This window comes from Mastigoproctus giganteus, chromosome 3 (assembly GCF_048544385.1).
Source record: "Mastigoproctus giganteus isolate SK-2022 chromosome 3, ASM4854438v1, whole genome shotgun sequence".
NCBI classification, from domain to species: Eukaryota; Metazoa; Arthropoda; class Arachnida; order Uropygi; family Thelyphonidae; genus Mastigoproctus; species Mastigoproctus giganteus.
The window spans coordinates 30,989,164-31,010,667 of NC_143577.1; the positions used below are offsets into that span (position 1 = coordinate 30,989,164).

Genomic DNA, 21,504 nt, shown 5'->3' on the forward strand with positions numbered 1-21,504 from the left:
GTTCCTGCTATGAAAGTTGTTTTTATTTTCTCTGCGTTCTTTCTAATTCTCGGCATTGCCTCATTTAAGCCTGTAGCACATGCAATATCACATGGTCTTTCATTTCGCTCAAAGCATTTCACAATTTCATATTTTTTCTCTATCGACAGAGGCGGACTGGCCATAAGCCTTACCGGGGAAATTCCGGTGGGCCGGAGGCCGGTGTAGTTTTGGCCATAAACCATAGTATGAGGCCACTATAAATTTTCCCGGGTAAGAATTTTTGACCCAGTCATTTTTGTTTATCGATATTGCTTTTCTTTTTCTCTCTGAATCTACAGTGTCTTCACCAGGATGCCTTCTTTTCACACCTTTTAAATATTTTACTCATTTTTAGGGAATAAAGCACAATTACAAAACTAGGAGGCACGCTTGATACACATAAACAAAGCTGCGTGCGTGTAGCAACTGAATAAACAACACCGTAAAGGCAGAGATACACTATTAACACCTCACATTTTACTAAAGCACATTTCTAGGGGTTACTACCATAAAACAATAAAAACAATTTCCAGTTGCGTTTCTGCTAGTGGAATCTGTTATAAACTGGTAGTAAACCGATCTAATTGCGTTTACAATTATACCGATAGCTGGAATTATGTTGGTTTTTACGTTATTATGGTGAAATGTGTTTCCCCTTCACTGATATAAGAAACATAAATACATTTTCAGAATCTTCTCTTCATTCCTATTGTGTTGCATTCGGTTGGGATGATTATGCGTTCGACTGCCATTTCTTGTAAACACAAAGGCGAATCATGCATAAGCGAATTCGGTTCGTGTTATATAAGATATCGTTCTCCTATTTATAAATCGTGCATGATTGAATTTGTGTAGTGTAAACACGTGTTATACAAGGACTGATTGTAATGTATTTATTTCAAATGAATTATTTGCCTGTCGTACTGTGAGTGTAGGCGCCTCCGTAGCCAGGAGCAGCAGTGTGTAGCACATGCTTCTTGATTAGACCGGGGTTTGAGCCCGTGAGCCACCAAATACGGAGGATGCGGAAAAGTCAGGGAATGACCACCGCATATCCCCGGAGCAATATGGCCTTAGTTGCTAATGCTCCTAAAAACCAAATGACAACAACAACAACTGTGAGTGTATAAAACCAATCAGATGAGCAGTGCAACTTCTGGGTATGTGGGACAAGCGGTTGAATAGATTTTATGAGTAACACTAAGTTGCAGGATGGTAGTCCCTTTTAACTGAATAGATGCAAACAATTTACCCCCAGTAAAGTCTCTCGTAATCCATCCGTTATATGGAAATTTTCTTCATTCTACTGAAACTATTATAAATGTAATTACCCACGGCAATTAAAAAAATCGGAAATATCAAATTTCTCTATAAAGAAGTTCATTAAACATAGGTCCAACTTGTATATGTCAAATTTTTTTGGCACCCTCCTGATCTGCTGCCCGTAAGCGACGCTTACCTCGCCTACCCACTTGCGGCAGCTGTGCTGATGGCGTCCTTACCCTTTTTTGGACAACACACATAATGGGGCGATATCACAGACACTTAGTATAAGTTGATCCCTAGTTTGGGAATTGGGAAGTGAGAAAATGTATTGACCTGTGTATAAGTCAAATTTAGAAAATGTGTTTGGGGTCACAGCCGATGCTATCTGATATTATATATTTCAGCATAACAAAGCGGGTGACCTGTGCAAAACTGTTTGATCCAGATCTCTTTTTGATAGTAATTGAATGGAATATTTATATTACTGTTTAACACTTACTTTAATATTAAATGATTAGCCAACCGTTTGTATGAAAGAATTAATAAAACTAGTTTTATATGATTACTAGTACTATCAACTGCACTTCCAATTAAAACAAAGGTACTTTAATATCAATATCTTATTCCTGTACAAAAACAAATGTAGGTGCTCTAAAAGTTGAGAAATGCAAGACTCTCACCTGAAATTTATTTGTTCTACAAAACAGTGAACAAAAATTAGTAGCAACTAAATATGCAGTGATCATCCTCATCCTATAATGAACTTGTAGCAAGGTGAATTTTTCCTAGCAGTTAAAATATTATTTTAAATCAATAACATTAATTTTTCTCTCTATGTAGAAAGACATGACCCATATATAAGGTGACTTCTCCTTTTTGATTTTAAAAACTTCCAAAATTTCTCAACTTATACTTGAGTGTATATGGTAAAATTAAATTGAAAATGGATGGTTGTAGGATAGATGTAAGAAAATTTGTTTTCAACCAAAGAGTAGTTGATTGTTGAAATAAACTATCATTTGATGTTGTGGAAGTGGGTAGTTTGAATAAATTTAAGGAAGAATTAGAAAATTATTAGAGGGGATGGAAAAATGAGGTAGACGTTTTTTTTTTTTTTTTTTATATATACTTTTTTTTAAGCTGTGCTGTATAAGCTTACTTCCTTGCATAATCTGCTACTATTAATACAAATACTAATATTAAATTATGCTGATGTTATTATGGTTGTAATATGATTTGTGGCCATCATATATAATTGGTCTTTTCTATCTGTACATTCTACACAAAAATAAATAAAAGCAATCTGTAATTTTGAAGTACATAATTACAGATTAGAGATGTGCAAATTTATCTCCCATTCACAAGGGTGGTTCAGAGAGTAAGGCAGGTAATTACAGAAATGTAAGTTTGATTTTTGTTCCAGAGAAAATAATTCAGCCAGTAAATTAATGTGGGATCATCTTGATAACTACACAGATCGGCAAAATTAACAGAACAAAATGCTTTTCGTGATTATTTCATTGTGAACAGTGTTGCCAAAGGTGAATATTTGATATAATAAACTTCCTGGCATTTCCTGGCATGCAAATTCTAAGTACTTCCTAATTCATTTCACAAATATATGTGGTCTCAATTCTAATCTCAGCAATGTCCATTTCCACTTCCAGTCTGCCAAACCCCATGTACTTTTTTCTGACAGAATCTCAGTTATCGGTTGATTCAACTACTGCTCATCACAGATGCCCAAATTATTCGCTGTATGATTCCTTTTGCCCCAAACGTACTTGTGCATATGTCTGTTCTCATATTCCCTGTCAGAGATTTGGCAATTTGGAATCTCCTCTCTTTGATCTTCTCTGGCTTAAAATCTCTATATCTCATTGTGTCAAATTCATCTGTTGTCTCTACCATTCTCCCAACTCCACTAATCACATGGAACTCTTTGACTTCCTCTCTTTGCAACTTGACTTTCTTCAGTCCAACTTTCCTAACAGTGAGGTAATTTTCCTTGGTGATTTTAATGTTCACAACTCCAGCTGGCTTCCATTTTCTAATCACACCGACCCAGCTGGTCGAGATGCTGAGGCTTTTGCAATTACCAATGACCTTGCACAGATTGTTCATATACCTACAAGAATACCGGACAATCCTAATCATACAGCCAACATGCTTGATCTTTTTCTCACAAACAACCCTTCTAAGTACACAGTTGGCATCTCCGTAGCCAGGTGGGAAGGAGCAGCAGTGCGTACCACACGCTTCTTGATTAGACCGGGGTTCGAGCCCGTCACCACCAAATATGGAGGATGCGGAAAGGTCAGGGAATGACCACCGCATATCCCGGAGCAATATGGCCTTAGTTGCTAATGCTCCTAAAAAACAAATAACAAACAAACAAGTACATGGTCGAAGTGAGAGATCCTTTAGGCACTTCAGTTCACATCTTGGTGATTGTCTCTTCTCCAATGGAGCCTTTATCTCATGGCTATTCCCAACCTCGTGTTGTTTAGCATTACAAGAATGCAAAATGGGATGACCTTGGTCGAATTACTGTTTCAAAACTTCTGATGTCAACGATTGCTCAGATCGAGTCAGTGAAATTATTCTTGCAGGAATGGAATCCTTTATCCCACACTCCACTTTAAAATCTCATCCTTTATCTAAACCTTGGTTTTCCAATAAATGTGCTAAGGCTGTTCAAGAGAAGAATGTTGCATATCGTAATTGGCTTGTTTCTAATACTTCAGTTTCATTTTCTGCCTACACCAAAGCTCACAACAATTGTAAAGCAGTTATCAATCAGTCCAAACTAGAGTTTGAACAGGCTAAGAGTAGAAAACTTGCTTCTTACCCTAATGGTAGCCGAGCATTCTGGTCTCTTGCCAAAGCTTTTGGCTGCAACTTTTGCCCATCTCTGCTCCCACCTCTGTCCAAACCAGATGGTTCTGTTGTCACTTCAGCCAAGGATAAAGCTGACCTGCTAGCATCCCATTTTTCTTCCAACTCATGTAGTAATGATCTTGGTAAAACACCTCCCACCATTCCCAAAACGCTCCATTCAATGCCTCCTGTGGTCTTCAGTCAAAAGGATGTCAGAAGGATTTTGACGAATCTTGATGCTAAGAAAGTTCCATGTCCCGATGGTATTTCTCCATTTGTTCTCAAAACCTGTGCGGCTGAACTTACTCCTATTCTTTGCCACCTTTTTTCACTTTCTTATTTCAAAGGTGTTATTCCTTCTGCTTGGAAATTTGCTCATATCCAACCAGTTCCTTCAAAGGGTGACAAATCCCTCCCATCCAATTATCGTCCCATTGCAATTACTTTCTACTCTTTCTAAAGTAATGGAGAAATCAATTAACTGCCAACTCCTAAACTACCTAGAAACCTTCCGTCTGATCAACGATCGCCAGTATGGATTCCATCAGTGTCAATCCACTGGTGATATTCTGGCTTATCATTATTATCATCGTCATTATTAGCCATATGGTGCAAGGAAGCCTGAGGCTTTTGCCGCACCAGGCAAAAAAAAAAAAAAAATTCTGAGTTACCCCGAGAGAGAGAGAGAGAGAGAGAGAGAGAAAAAAGAGAATCACCAAGAAAGGGAAAAATGATGATAATATGTTACCCATTTATGGACTAATTCAATGGAAAGGTTCGGTGAAACACAAAGTAGTTGCTCTTGACATCTCAAAGGCTTTCGATCGTGTTTGGCGTAAAGGTCTTCTAAATAAACTTCAATCTTATGGTTTGCCAACTGTTTTTAGTAATTGGTTATCCAGTTTTCTTCCTGATCGCTCACTGAGGGTGATGGTAGATGGCTCTCTGTCTTCTAACTTCTTCACTAATGTCGGTGTCCCCCAAGGTTCAGTTCTTTCCCCCCACTCTTTTCCTCTTGTATATTAATGATCTTCTTCCATTGACTGGAAATCCTATCCATAGTTTGCCGATGATAGCACATTGCATTCCACTTTCCATTTTGAGAAACCTTGCCCTGCTCAATCAGCTTCAAAGTCTCGAAAATCTGCTACCAATTCCTTAAATGCCGATCTTCAGGTAATTCTTCAGTGGGGCAAAGACAACTTAGTTGATTTCAGCCTTTCTAAAACTCAGTCTTGTCTTATATCTCAGATATTGACTGGAACTTGTGGGTTGGGCACTCACACACTAGTCAGACATTTGTGGATTTATTGGATGATTGTTTTCTGCAGCAGCATGTTCGAGAGGCAACCAGAGAAAGTAATACTCTTGATCTGGTTATCAGCAGTGATCATTCATGTATTAGGAATTTGCAGATAAAAGAACCACTAGGTGGCAGTGATCACAGTGTACTGACGTGGGATTTACTTAAAGATTTAATTACCATCAGGGGTAAAGGAAAGGGTTTTTGCTTCCGTAAAGGCGAGTACAGTGGTCTCCGACAGTTTTTAAATTCTGTACAGTGGAATCAACTGATGATGTTACCAACAGTAAATTCTAAGTGGGAAGCATTCAAGGAATTAATCCTGGATGCTACTAAAAGTTTCATACCTATTAAGAAATATTGTTCAAGGTTTAGGCCTAAATGGTTGTCAAATGAACTAATGAGACTCGTAACAGAGAAGACAAATGCATGGGATGCATACAAATTAACACGTGACACAGAAGCTTATGATAGCTACAAGTTGATCTGTAACCAAGTTACAAAGGAGGTTAGGCAGGCGAAGGCAGATTACAAGAAATCCTTGGCAAAAGATGCTAAGAAAAACAGCAAGGATTTCTTTACTTATATAAACTCTAAAAGGAAGGGGATGAATCTGATTGGTCCACTTGACATCGATGGTTCGACTGTTGATGATCCTGCTCAGATAGCAAACAAACTGAATGAGTATTTTGTATCTACATTCACACGTGAGGAATTATTAAGGTTTGAAAATGGCAGAAGGTTATCAAATTGTAGCAGGATACTTAATGATTTTGTAATAACTGAGAGCAAAGTGGAAGAGAAACTGTTGAAGTTAAACGTAAGAAAAGCACCTGGGGCGGATGGGATCTATCCAGTTATATTAAAGGAGGCAGCAAAGCAACTAAGCAAACCCTTAGCCATAATTATGAGAGCATCTTTGGACTCAGGGGAGGTTCCCACGGACTGGAGATGTGCAAATGTATCCCCAATTCACAAAGGGGGATCGAAGGGTGACACGGGTAATTACAGACCAGTTAGTTTAACTTCTGTTCCTGGTAAAATAATGGAGTCGCTGGTTAAAGATGTATTGCAGGATCATCTAGACAAGACTGCAGCAATAATTCAGACACAGCATGGGTTTGTTAAGGGAAAGTCTTGTCTGACAAATTTGATAGGATATTATGATGTGGTTATAAAGGAACTGGATGCAAAAAATAATTTTGATATCATATATTTGGATTTCAGGAAAGCTTTTGACACTGTTGCGCATGGAAGACTATTGTACAAATTGGAGCAGAATGGTATTAAGGGTAAGTTGCTACAATGGATAAAAGGATGGTTAAGTGGGAGAAGACAGAGGGTGGTAATCAATGGGTGCTTCTCTTCTTGGACTAATGTTATTAGTGGAGTCCCACAGGGTTCGGTGTTGGGTCCACTGTTGTTTTGTATATTTATCAATGATATTGATGAAGGTATATCAGGCTTAGTGTCGAAGTTTGCAGATGATACAAAGGTTGGCAGGGTTGTTAATGAGAGTAATGGCAGTGTGCTACTGCAACAGGATCTAGATAATTTGGGCAGATGGGCTAAGAAGTGGCAACTGAAGTTTAACCTTGACAAATGCAAAGTACTGCATATGGGTAGAAGTAACCCCAGAGAAAAGTACCAACTGTGTGGTACTACACTTAAGGTGGTAGAAAATGAAAAAGACCTGGGAGTAATTGTGCAGGTAGAGATGAAGTTTTCTGAGCAATGCAGACAGGCTGCCAGGGCAGGTCATGGGGTTTTGTCAATGATATATAGGAATTTTGCTAGCAGGGAAAAGGAGGTGATTATCCCTCTGTATAAGGCAATGGTCAGGCCACGCCTTGAGTTCTGCGTACAGGTCTAGAGGCCTCATTTTAGGAAGGATGTAGATTTACTTGAGCATGTACAGAGAAGGGCAACAAGATTGGTGAGGGGAATGAAGGGATCCTCTTATCAAGAGAGGCTTAAGTTCTGCAAATTGCAGTGGCTGGAAACTAGGCACCTGCACGGTGATCTGATTGAGGTGTATAAGGCCTTGAATGGGTTGAGCACGCTGAATTCTGATGGGATCCTTCCACTTGTTCAGATTACGAACCTAAGGGGGCATAAATTCAAATTAAGAAAAGACAGATGTAGATTAGATGTGCGGAAATTTGCCTTTAGCCAGCGGGTGGTTAATTGCTGGAACAAACTTCCATCTGTCGTTGTGGAAGTTGATAGGTTGAATAAATTTAAGGAGGAACTGGACATGCATTTGGAGGGAATGGTGTGATTTTTTTTTTTTTTTTTTTTTGGCTGATGCTGCATAAGCTCATACATTTGCTTTCTTACATCACATGCCACTACTACTACTATTACTACTACTACTATCTAGGAAAAAGGATTCTTCCGCTCCTATACTTATCTTTAGTGACACTCCGATTTCTAGGCAAAATGATATATCTCTTTTGGGGATTACCCTGACTTCTAATCTCTCTTGGCACAAGCACATTACAAATATTGCTTCCTCTGCATCTAAAAAACTTGGTTTTCTCTTTCGCTCTCGGCGTTACTTTTCTTCCAAACAGCTGCTCACTCTGTATAAATCACAAATCCACCCTGCCATGGAATATTGTTCCCACATCTGGGGTGGTGCCCCCAAAACGTCTCTCAAGCTTCTTGATTTCATTCAGAAGAGGGCAGTTAGGTTAATTAATGATTCATCTCTAACAGAGTCTCTCCACTCGCTGTCTCGTAGATGTACTGTTTCTTCTGCATTCCTCTTCTACAGATACTTCCATGGGCACTGTTCTTCTGAATTGGCTTCTATAATTCCTGCTCTCTTTCAAAACAGTCCAAACACGTGCCGCCACCAGCCAACATCCATTTACTGTGTAACTTCAAACTCACAGAACCAACTTTTCATCTTCCTTGTTTATTCATTCAACTGCTGTTTTTTGGAACAACCTTCCTTCAAACGTATTTCCTGAAAATTACAGTCTACAGAAGTTCAAGTCCAATGTCAACAAATATCTTTTTCATCTTCTCAACCTCGAACCCAAGCACGGTACTAAGTACTATAGGTTCTAATACCTCTCGTGTTTGGGGTTTACATAAAAAAAAAAAAAAAAAAAAAAAAATTCAATAGAGATTGATCTACCACCTTACAGAACTGCACATAATGCAAATTATTCATTCCTATAAAAACATGGGTTGCAATCATATCACTTAATTTCTGTTTTTTGGCTTGCTCAGTGGGATAGCCACACCTCCAGTACTCAGGTGGGCTGTTGGACAACTTGATGCTGGGCAGGTGGAGTGTAGGTTTAATGTATCACACAGTGTCATCTGAGCACTATGGAAGCAGTTTCAGGGGACAGGAACCATTACAAGCACTGGCCAAGGTTGCCCGAGGGCTGCATCAACCAGAACAGGCTGCTATCTGGCTCTAGCATCAAAATGGAACTGTACAATGTTCTGTCATCAGTTGTCTCTTGAGGTTGCTGCGGCCACAGGTGAAAACATTTCCAACTGGATTGTGTTAAGAAGGCTCACTTCAAGTGGACTCTGCACAAGGAAGCCAGTGGTTTGTATCCCATTAACCCCAAACCACCACAGAGCTCATCAAAACTGGTGCCATGAACACATGACTTGGAGCCCTGACAAATGGGGTACTGTTCTGTATTCTGATGAGTCCCGTTTTAGCTTACAAACAGATTCTAGACATTAATTCATCTGGGGACAAGGAATGCGGTACCATCCCTCCAATGTCTGAGAAAGGTAGAGGCAGTGTCCTCATGTTGGGTGGAATAAAGATCAATGGCCATACCCCCTCTTCACGTGTTGATAGGGTTACCATAACTGTGCAGATCCTTGAACTGTATGTGACTTTTTAGGAGTTGTGGTTGGCCCAGATTTTTTTTCATGCACGACAGTGCCACTGCGCATAGAGCTCAAGTGGCGGAAGTATATCTTGAAACTGAAAATATCCAGCAACTTCCATGGCCAGCACAATCACAGGCTTAAATCTGGTCAAATGTGTGGGATGCCATTGAATGTTGCATTGCACACTGACAGCCAACTCCTCGGTCACTTGGTGAGCTAAGGTCTGTGCTGGTAGAAGAATGAGATTTGTGACCACAGAATCTTATAGACACCCATATATCGAGCATGGTTCACCACTGTTAGGCCTGTTTAGCTGTTGGAAGGGATAATACGCAATACTGATATCATGTGACCATATTGTATCGACTTCTGTAATGTGACCTTTTTGGTAATTCTTATACAACCCTTATGTCTCTTATACCTGTCTGAAGTTTCTCACAGTGTCCTTATTTCATAGTTATTCTATGATGCACCACCATATCAAATTTCATTCCACTTCACTGCAAGCTGCATGAGTTACACCATATTTTCTACATGTTCTGCTAATTTTGTTGAGCAATCACAGTATAGATTTTTCTCTGGGAAATCATACTTAATTAGCTATATGAGTTCATCACACAGGAACTGGATGCAAAGAATAATACTGATATTACATACTTTAATTTCAGCCTTCCTTTGATACTGTACTACATGTACAATTATATAAATTGGAGCACTGTGACATTAGGGGCCAGTTGCTGTTATGGATAAAGGAGTGATTAAGTAGTAGGAGACAAAGTGTGGTTATAAATGGCCATTGCTCTTCATGGGCTATTGTGATAAGTGAAACACCACATGGGCAGTTCTTGCCTCTTACTATTTTTAATATTTATCAGTGATGTTGATTTATGTATTTGAAGTGGATATCTAAGTTTGTTAATGCAAAGGTGGGCACAGTGGTTATTGGCAGTTACTAGGGTATTCTACTTCGTGAAGGCCTAAATAAACTAAGCAGATGGGCTGGCTGTGGTCTAGTGGTAAGCTTTCACAGCAGAAGTAAGGAAGTTGTGGGTTCAAATCCATATGCTTTCACAAAAAACATTGCCCATTGTAAATTATGGTACTAAAAATCTAGCTGCCCTCAATAATTGATTAGATATGTACACAGTCATAATGAATATGTAACCTGTTCTGATCTCTGCTATATTGAGAATAAATAAAAATTTATTTATTTAAAAACGGTAGCTGAGGTTTAACATTGATAAGTTTAAAGTACTGTATTTTTTAGCAGTAATACCAGAATAACATTCCATTTGGGGAGTACTAAACTCAAGGTAGTTGATAAGGAAAGAGGCCTAGGGGTAATTGTATACTTCAACCTGATCAGTACAAACAGGCTGCTAGAGCCTGTTTGTATAGGCTCTAGCAGCTTGTACAATATAGGGAATTTTGCTAGCATGGAATAAGAGGTGATTATTCCATTGTATAGGGCAATGGTTAGGCCAGATCTGGAATACTGAATACTGCATATAATTTTTGAAACTTAATTTTTTGGAAGGACATAGACCCACTGGAAAGGTGCAGAAAAGAGCAGCAAGATTAGATTAGTTGGAGGGAAAAAAGAATAATCTTAACAAGAAAGCCTGGGGTTGGGTAAATTGCAGTTTCTGGAAACTAGCCATCTGGAACCTAAGTGGTGACTTGATTGAAGTGAATAAGGCTTTGAAGGATTAAGCGAACTAAATACTAATGGCATCTTTGCTCTCTTTCAGATGACACACACAAAGAGAAACCAAATTCAATTTAATTGAAAAAAGGATGGTTTCAGAATAGATGCTTGAAATTTGAATTTAGTTAGTGATTGATTGTTGGAATAAACTTTCCTCATAATGTTGTGGAAGTGAGTAGTTGGAATACATTTATCTGTATCTGATCTTTTTCATTTATCTGTATCTGATATTTATCTTTTGTATCTGATCCTTAGTATTCTGATTAAATTAGTTGAATACACCTTAATCTCCTAAATGCTGATAATATACATAATGAATCAACTGAATCAAAGATAAAAGAATAGTTATATTTCAGTGCAAATGTTGAAATAATTTGAATAAATGTTACTCGGTGTTATTTTATTTTATTTTTTTGTCCTGGATACCTTTTGCTTTCTCCAGTGACTGCAACAGGCCTGACTTAGGAGTCCCATACACACTCAAACCAAGAGTCCAGCTTGCATTAACATATTTTTGCCAGTTAGGGTGCACACATTCCTGACAATTGACCTTGTTGGTCAGTCAAGAATGCTTGACTCTGTAAGAGAATACTCACATACTTCATTATCCTCCTAGGTCTGAATTAAGAGTTGTGGGCTATGAAAGTGATTACCAAAGTGGGAGAAATACCATTGACCAAACACTTGTCAGATTTTACTGCTTGTTTTTCTGAGAGCTAGTAAAATCTGTTAAATCTTTAAAATTTGGAAGGTATTGCTGTGAACAATATTATAGTGTCTGGAGATTAGGCACCGGCGAGGTGATCTGATAGAGGTGTATAAAGCCTTGAATGGTTTGAGCATGCTCAATGCCGATGGGATTCTTCCTCTTGCTCAGAATAATCACCTGAGAGGGCATAAATTCAGATTGAGGAAAGACAGATGTAGGATAGATGTGTGGAAATTTGCCTTTAGCCAGTGGGGTAGAGTTGGTTGGTGGAACAGACTTCCATCCCTTGCCTCTTGCTCAGAATAATCACCTGAGAGGGCATAAATTCAGATTGAGGAAAGACAGATGTAGACAGATGTGTGGAAATTTGCCTTTAGCCAGCAGGTAGAGTTGGTTGGTTGGTGGAACAGACTTTCATTCCTTGTTGTGGAAGTTAATAGCCTAAATATATTTAAGGCTCAGCTGGACAGGTATTTCAAACGAACGGAGGGGTGAAGTGGAAGGGGTTTTTTTTTTTTTTTTTTTGGCTGATGCTGCATAAGCTTGCTTTCTTGCATCATATGCCTCTACTAATGCTAATGCTAATATCAGAGCTTACTGGTTTAAGTGAGGCCACTTACTGGTAAGTGACCTCACTTAAGAGCCTTTTGTCAAAAGGTGAATAGGGTGTTGAGTTGAGGAGCCAAGTAGTGTGTGGAAGAATAATTTCTGATTGAAAAAGTAACATTGAATGCGTGATAAGACCAAATAATTATGTATCATTCATTTTTTTGTTGTTGTTATTTTCAAACTTTTATTGATATAGTATATTCTTTTATGGTATTTTATTTTTAAGACAATGAAAATATTTGTTAAGTTCATTACCAATGATATTCTTGTCAATGGAAATTAAAATTGGAGATTTAAGCATTGAAAACATAGATATAAAACACTTGCATGATGACCAAAATGCAGTTGATTTAAACTTTTTCTTTGTTATAGAAACCAGAGTGGTGTAACAGAGGATGCTCTAAAAGAATTCAGCATGATGTTTAAGTAAGTCTTCTTTAAATTAGCCAGTATAGTTTCATTATTTTGATCATGGTATGGCACTAAGCATTTCTTATTGAAGTTGAATAAGAAAACTATGCAATTTGCAAAAAAAGAATTACAACTACTATGCACAACTTAAATCTCCTTGAGGTAAATTGAAAATTATCTCATCCCTATGTATTTGTTTGCAAAATGCATCAGATAAGATTATCCTTAATTTTATTTTATAGGCATGTAGCTTTTATTATATTAAATATTTTAAATGTGGTCGAATTTTGTTGTAGAATACACATTTATGGTATAGGGGATTATTAATCATTTGCGGTAGATCAATTTAAGAATGCTATAATCAAATTGTTTCTTTAAGTTCATATATTACTTTTATTTTATTAATTTTATTTATAATATAATTAATACAAGGCGGCCATTTCAAATGTAGTTATTGCAACATTTGAAACAGTTTCTAAAATGACGCTTCTCTGCATTAACATTTTTCAGTTGACTGTCAGAGGATAATGTTAACCCATCTACAGAACTAGAATGCTATAGTTTTCAAGTGTTTAAAAAAAATTAATTAAATTTAAAACAGCTTCTAAAATGACACACCTCTGTATTAACATTTTGGTGGTTTTGGAATTTATTGGTTCCATTATTAGACAGTAAGTAGTCCTATTAGCAACCTTGTGTTGAGTGGTGATGGATGTATCAAATCTAAATGAGCAGCCAAGTGATGGATTGGAAGAAAACTTCCAATTGGAAATGTGATGTACATTATGTGGATATTAAAAGGCTGCATGAGATCAATATTATAATATAATTAATAAAAGGGGAGAGGGCTGTTTTGAGTTTTTATTGTATAACAGATTTGCCTAATGGGTGATATCTGTTTAAAAATGACTTTAGGTTGACTGTGCAGATGGTTGTTGTTTCTAATGAGCACAAGTCCAAGTGCTGTCACTATCACTGAAGAGACTATAGCATCTCCTGATGGTCAATTGCAAAATGTTAATGCAAAGAAGTACCATTTTAGAAGCTATTTTATTTTTTTTAAACACAAGACATTGTTGAAACTAGCATTCTAGTTCAGTAGATGGGTTAACAGGCCAGAAGAAACTTGTTAACAAGTTTGTTGCTTTGTACAACTGTCTTCTTTCAACTCTGTGTGTGTGTGTGTGTAAAAAGCCTGAGGCAGTATTTTCTAGATGAAGAGAAAATAGACTTTTATGGGCCATCTTCTCATCATGGCTGAATCATTCAGTCTCCAATAAAAAAACACATTGCTAGCCAAAAAACTGGACTCTTATGTACTGCAATGCAGACAAAAATGTTTCTCAGGTTAAGTGGTTTTCATCCATCTGGATGAAAGAAGGCACACAATACATTTATGCATTAAACAGCAGCAAATATGTTAACATTATATACTTTGAATTTTTTCAGTTGTAATTTGCAGGATGGCTATTTATGGAAGAAATGGAAATAAACAAGGATACAGAAGAAAAGTTATTTCAGAAAATTTGGGGTTGAACCGCTAATTCCTGTTGACGACTAGAGGAATTTCTAAAGTCCTCTTCAGTTGAAGCTGTAGTTAGCTGACCTCATATGGAGAGAGTAGAGTTTTCTCCTATGAGATAATCTGGATTTTTCCCCCCACACAATATGCAAATCAGCCCATGAACACAGACTTCTACAGCCATAATACACATATAGTTATGAGTGTATGCTTTGGGCCATTAATACCAACATTTATATTTATTTAGCTTCTCATCACAGACCTCCATGGCAGCTTAGTTAGTGAAATATATTGTCATCTGCCAATCATTTGGAGAGGTCTGTGTTCAACTCCCATCAACGACCATAAAAATTTCCAAAGCTCTCTTCGAGCATGGCTGTAGTTATTATTATTATTATCTGTATGGTGCAAGGAAGCCTGAGGCTTGTGCTGCACCAGCCAAAAAAAAAAAAAATTCCTGAGTTACCCTGAGAGAGAGTCAAAAGGGAATCACTAAGAAAGATGACATCCAGCTCAGGACCCTGGGTGTGCCAAGCCCATACTCACCAGATGTGAGCCCCTTGGGTTAACTGATCTCAGGTAAAGGAAGTAAGGTTCCCCTCATAAGCTATTACAGGTTTTTCAATTGTAAAACATGCAAATTTGTCAATGAACATACACACTTCTACAAACAAAAACATATAATATGGATATGAGTAAGTTTTGGTCCCATTAAAATATAATAATGATAAAACCTTCTCATCACATATGTTTTAATTCTATGGAGGAACATGGAAGGAATTATATATGTCAACTCAAATGGAAATGCTTGGAATATACCAGTGCCTGACTACTGGATTGAAATATTTATTAATTGAATTTTATTTTCTTTTATTAAAACTTCAAAAATCTAAAATGATTTGATTTTTTTTTTTTTATACCTGTTATTTTCTACAAAACAAACTTGAAATCTGCTGGAGAAAAAAAAAAAACATTATTAATGTAAAACCATTTATTAAAATCATGGCAGCAAGTGTCATGGACAAAGTATTCTGATTAGTTTTTGGGGATAAAACACTAGAAATATTTGAAAATGGGAACTTTTAAACTTTTATTCTTAATTCTGACACTATATTGGTTAATGAGATAAGAATATTTTAATTTGAGTTCTTCCAAATCCCACGTTTAAATGTGTGGTTTATGTATATTCATAGTGCTGAGATGCTTTATGAAAAGAAGTTATCATATCCATATTTAATCGAAGCACAGAATCTGTCTACAGATAATGAAGTATAAAGGTAGCAGAACAATTTTCTCTTCTTCAGATGTCCAGTCTATCAGCTCTTTCATGTTTTTGTAATATAATTGGAAATGCCATGTTAATCTTCTGGTTTGTCTTTAAATAAACACTGATAAGCCAGAGATTATTAAAAAGTCTTCCATTTTTAAAATAAAATTACGGTTAGAAAAGATGCAGTTAATAAATTACTTTTCTATTAGAGTTTCTAATATATTGCTGCACAATTGAACACTGGCAACGTACTGATAACATTACTATCCTCCATCACTCATTTGTGTAATTCCTTGTGAACAGAATATCGAGGACAAATATTCCCTTTGCTCTTATTCAGTATAGTACTTCAGTAAGAAGCACCTGAAGATATAACAAGTACAATTTCAGTTGAATTGCTTGGAAGAAGAAACTAATAAAATGCCCAGACAATTTTAAATGCGATAAAATATATAAACTTCAAGAACACATGAATACAAAATGCATGCTCATGTCTGTCAGTGAATTTTGCATAGCTATGTCATGACAGCAGAGTTGCTATGCAATGCTGCCAAGGTCTTGGCATTAGTACAGTAAACAAAGTTTTGTATTGGATAAGTTTCTGTTTCCATCTTAGATAAACTGTATCCTTGCTCCAACAGGATTTGAATCCAGACTTTCCCCAAGGAGTGAAAAACGACAAACTCGCTACTGTATACTATCACAGAACAGAATTATTTGAACTATTTTTGTAAAAAAACAGGTGCTAAATTTAAATTTTGAAATTACTAGGGAAAGTGTTGTCTCAAAGCTTTGACAGACAGGCTGTCGCTGGAACATGGTTCATATTTTAAAATTTTAAACACTAGGCAAACATCAAAATGTATATTTTTGAAAGTAGTGAAATCACATCAAGCTTTTCTATAAGAGAGAGATTCCATTTCATTTTTTTTTTTAACTTGCGTAGCAATTACTGAAAAGATAGTGTTCTAGTACCATAAAAAATGATTAATCATTTTTCATGGTACATTAACCAATGAAAAATGGTTAATCTCTTCTGTAAAAAGCAACTTAATTACACACACACAAAAAAGAAGAAAAAAAATTTACTTCTACGCAACCAATGTAAAAATTCACAGCTATAATCAAACATACATTTTTCTACATGCTCTAAATGATGTAAAACTGATCACCAGCTCACACGAATGCTGTGTGACATGCTTATGTAGGTGTAATTTTCAAGAGCAATCTGTACTAAGTTAAGGTTAACTTCATTTGAATAAGTAACACAGGGCTGGTGCTATCATTAGGCCAACTAGGCAGCCGCCTAGGGTGCAGTACTGACCTCAGCCTATACTTCCCCTGGAGCCTGGGGGTGCTGACTTCATGATTTGTCTAGGATGCCAGTTGCTGGTGGCTAATCTAGCACCGGCCCTGAAGTAACAGTACTACAAAAAAAAAAAAAAGTCACTTTTTTGCAATGATTGTAACAAATAATATCCTAAAATATGGATACTCTCTCTTTAGCAAGTATGTATAATTATACATAATAAACAACATCACACTTATTTTAATGTACAGCATATAATCAGTCATGACAGCAAAAACAAAATTTAGCAATATGTTATTACATGCAAGAAATTGAATGAATTTCTCCATAGCACAATCTTTCTCATAATAACTAAATTAATGTCTATCACAACAGTTCTTAACATGAGAATTTCTCATGGTTTTTAAATGAGAATGGAGAAAATTTGGTAGTGTTAACAATAGTATCTGATTAAAAAAATTTCTTTGCTTAATTACTGACATTCTAATCTTATTTGGATACTTCAAATATATTTAAATTGAAACAGATGTATTTGGTTCCTTGAAATTTAAATTAATAAGGTTTTACCATATAGCTAATTAGTTGTGTTACTTTTCAATCATATTTATCCTAATCCTCTTTACTGGGATGTGGAAGAAAAATTATCATCTCTAGTTCATGACCTTTATGGAATGTAATTGGAAGAACACGATGCTTGAAGCAGAGAAATAAATACAAAGTAACAACATGCAAACAAAGTCCAAAATTAACATATTAAACGTATTAGCATGGATCATGTGAGTGTACAGGCAACAGGTACAGGTACTTTGCATTTTGAAAAAATTCACTATTTTCTCAAAAAAGGGGGTTCCTGAATCATTTTCTAATGCTGATTTCAAAAGTGGCTTCCGTTTGTTTCCATCACATCAGGTTTCTTCAAAAATTATGAAAGAAAATGAGATTTTTCACAATTTTTTTAAAATTTTGGCAGAATTTGTGCACTGAAATTATAACAAAATGCTACTTTTACCAGACTTATATTTAAATGCATGTTTAAAACACTACTGAAAAGGGCAGTATGGTGAAAAGTCCACTAAACACTTGCCTCTCATTTTAAAAACTGATCTACAATGGGTCATATTTTTGTTTCTTTGATTGTCTTGCAGAACCTTCCAGCATCCAGCAATAGTCAGCTATCAAGTTGACATTCCACCTTCCCTGGTACCTCATCTCCATGTCTTTAATGTGCAGGTAACCTCTCACCCTGTTCTTCACTAACACTTTCTAGATTTTCTGGGGAGTTTAAAACATGTACCTTGACACTCACGTTGCAGCCCAGCTTCTTGAAGTTTTCCAACATATTTTCAACTATATTTCTAGTAGTCTGGATCCTTGTTGTTCCCTAAGAAGTTCTCAACAACAGACCTGAAACTAATCTGTGCCTGTTTTTTTATTATTTTTTTTTTCATAGTTCCCTCAAAATTTTGGTCCCTCATCAGTTTACAAATTTGAGGTCCAACAAAATTACCTTGTTTTAGCTTCTCTTGGGTGATTGTTGGGAATTTAGTACAAAGGTAGTTGAAGCAGTGACCTTCCTGAGGTAAAGCTTTCACAAACCGTTTCATAAAACTCAGTTTGATATGCATGGGACAGTTTTGGGGTCTACCAGTGGGTTATGAATGCCCCTCTTTGGCCAGACCTTGACATCCCAGTGTGCCACTCTTTTCCCAGACCTTGACATCCCAGTGCTTACTCCTTGGCTGACTGTCCCACCCACACAAAAAGCAAGGCAATTTTATGTAGCCAGATTGCTGTCCAAGTAACATGCCTATTACTTTAAGGTCAGCACAGACTGACCAAACACTGTCTTAATATTTAATATGTCAACAACTTCAAGTTCTCATATGTTACTTTCAAATACAGAGTGAACTACTGGCATGATCATATTTATTTCCATTGCAGAGCAACACACCTTTGAGACTTTTTTGATGAGTCAAAAAAAGTCTCCACTTGTAGGATTGTTCATTAAGTCATTTATATTACTGCAAAAAAATCCATAGAATCGTCCTCAGAAAAGTAGGGAACTAGTTCTTGTTCTCTGTCTGTATCATGAGAAAAACATCCCATGTGCTAGATTTTTTGACTTAAGTTAGAACTAAGGAGTTCTGCAGATTCTTTTGGTAAATTTAAATCTCTTACCACAGTGGTTCCCAAACTGCTGAGATCTACGGACCCTTTCAAAAATCAAAAGTTCATGGACCCCTTCAAATATCAAAAAAAGTTTGCGGACCCCCTATCTATAACATATGCGTATGTTATATGCATGTATATATGGTTGACAACCGTCTCGTGGACCCCCTGGAACTGATCTACGGAATCCCAGGGGAAACCCTGTGGATCCCAGTTTGGGAAACGCTGTCTTACCAGATCATTGAGTTTAATCTTCAGAAGCAGCACTTTCAGCATTCTCTGCCACTACATTCTCTGGTACAAGTGGAGGGCATGGAATTGACAGGTTTTCTCCATGTGGGACTGGTCTAATGGCAGTTGGAATATTTGCCATTCTTACTCTTTGCATTGTATCCCTATACACTAACTAAGCCAAAGTAACAGTCATCACAGTGGTTTGTAGGCTCCCACCAAATCATGGGAATTGCAAATGGCATAACCATTTTACCATTTTTCCACAATGTCAGTGCTTCAACACAGGTTCAGCAAACTTTACATGGAGCCCACTGTTTATCTTGGTCACCTAGTTTCCACTCCAAAATAAGCACAATACACATATTTTATGAATTCTATAATACCTTGTCTTTGTTTGAAGACTACATAACTTCCACAAATATAACAAAATAAGTGTGGATTGTTCAAACACTTGCATAAAGACATTTTACTCACTTTTCAGCACAAGTTTGACATAAGCTCAAAAATAAACTGAGCTCACACTGATAAAAACTGCTGCACGGAGCTCTCAAGGTAAAGAAACAAATGAACAAAAGCAGTGTTCCCAACATGTGAAGATTTAGTTTACAAATTCCCAGCATTTATTCCTAACTTAATAAATTCTGTGCTTGTTTCAACAATATCAACTTAAATGATCTGTGAAAAAAAAAGTACATGATAGAAAAAACAAAACATAAAAAACAGCTATATTAGTTTACAAACGTTGAGACCCATGCAGAGTGGTGTAATTCACAATAATGAATTTATGATTTTGTGTGAACAGCTTTCAGTAGAATAGTTACTTAGTATACAAGCACTTATATATTTATTTGGAGATTTTTTCTTTAATTTAGGCATTTTGACAAAACGAAATGTGGTCGTCTTAACCACCATGAGTTTAAGAGCTGTTTACGTGCTCTGGGTAATGATCTTCCGATGATTGAAGAAGGGCGTCCTGATCCTGAATTTGAAGAAATTCTAGATGTAGTTGACCCTAATCGAGATGGTTATGTTTCACTACAAGAATATATGGCATTTATGATTTCTCGGGAAACAGAAAATGTCAAATCCAGCGAAGATGTGGAAAATGCTTTCCGTGCCATTACATCAGGAGATAGGCAGTATGTAACTGCTGACGAGTTATATGCTGTAAGTGGATCAATTATGCACTGTTTTTCTTTCTCACAACATTTTTTAAAAGGAAAAAATAATATAAAAAAGTATATAATGATATATTTTTTTATATTTTGTTATATTATTTATATTATATAATGATATAAAAAGATATTAAGAATTTAACAGGTTTTTTGTTAATTGTTCAGATTCTTTTATTAGAATACATCTAATTACTTTTAGAAGTAGGGTTCCATTTATTGCTTCTTACCTCAAAGTAATGCAATCTGTACAATATGAGGGTTATAACAAAAGTAATACATAAAAGTGGTTAATTTTAAATTAATTTATTTTATAACATAATTTACATTAAAAATCTTCAATGCAGTCTCCTTCACACCTTATTAGCATTAATAAGGGCATATGATGCAAGAAGCAAGGTTATACAGCATCAGCCAGGAAAAAAAAAATAATAAAAACACTTCCTATTTTACCTATCCATTCCCTCAATTAGTCTGTCTAGTTCTTCCTTGAATTTATTTAATCTATGAACTTCCACAACAACAGATGGAAGTTTGTTCCAGCAATCAACCACTAAGGCCAACACATCTATTCTGCAACTCTCCTTCCTTAACTTGAATTTATGCCTCATTGTGTGCATAATCTGAGCAAGAGGAAGAATCCCATCAGCATTAAGTTTGCTCAAACCATTCAAATCCTTAAATGCCTCAATCAGATCACCTAGCAGGTGTCTGTCTAGTCTCCAGATGCTGCAATTTGCAGAACTGAAGCCTGTCTTGTTCCCCTCTCCAATCTCATTGCCCTTCTCTGTGCTTGTTTCAACAGCTCAACATCCTTCAAAAATGAGGCCTCCAGACCTGTATGCAGTACTCCAGATGTGGACTGATCATTGCCTTATTATATGTTATAATCACCTCCTTATCCTTGCTAGCAAAATTCCAATATATCAGGGAAAAAGGAGGCTATTATAACGTTGTATAAGGCAACGGTCAGTCCACATTTTGAGTTTAACATTGACAGCACAATAACCCTTTTTCATTCTCCATTACCCCCTAGAGTAACGTACCA

At 36.5% G+C, this 21,504-nt stretch overlaps 1 protein-coding gene across 2 annotated transcripts in view; it reads left to right on the forward strand.

The window, feature by feature from the left end:
• LOC150087841 (spectrin alpha chain-like) overlaps positions 1–21,504 on the forward strand; it is a 455,664-nt gene that overhangs the window by 426,484 nt on the left and 7,676 nt on the right. For both annotated transcript variants that reach the window (XM_090369231.1, XM_090369232.1), the window contains 2 exons: positions 12,742–12,795; positions 20,157–20,451. In XM_090369231.1, coding sequence (XP_090225357.1) covers positions 12,742–12,795; positions 20,157–20,451 — 349 coding nt within the window. The remainder of the gene's footprint in view (positions 1–12,741; positions 12,796–20,156; positions 20,452–21,504) is intronic.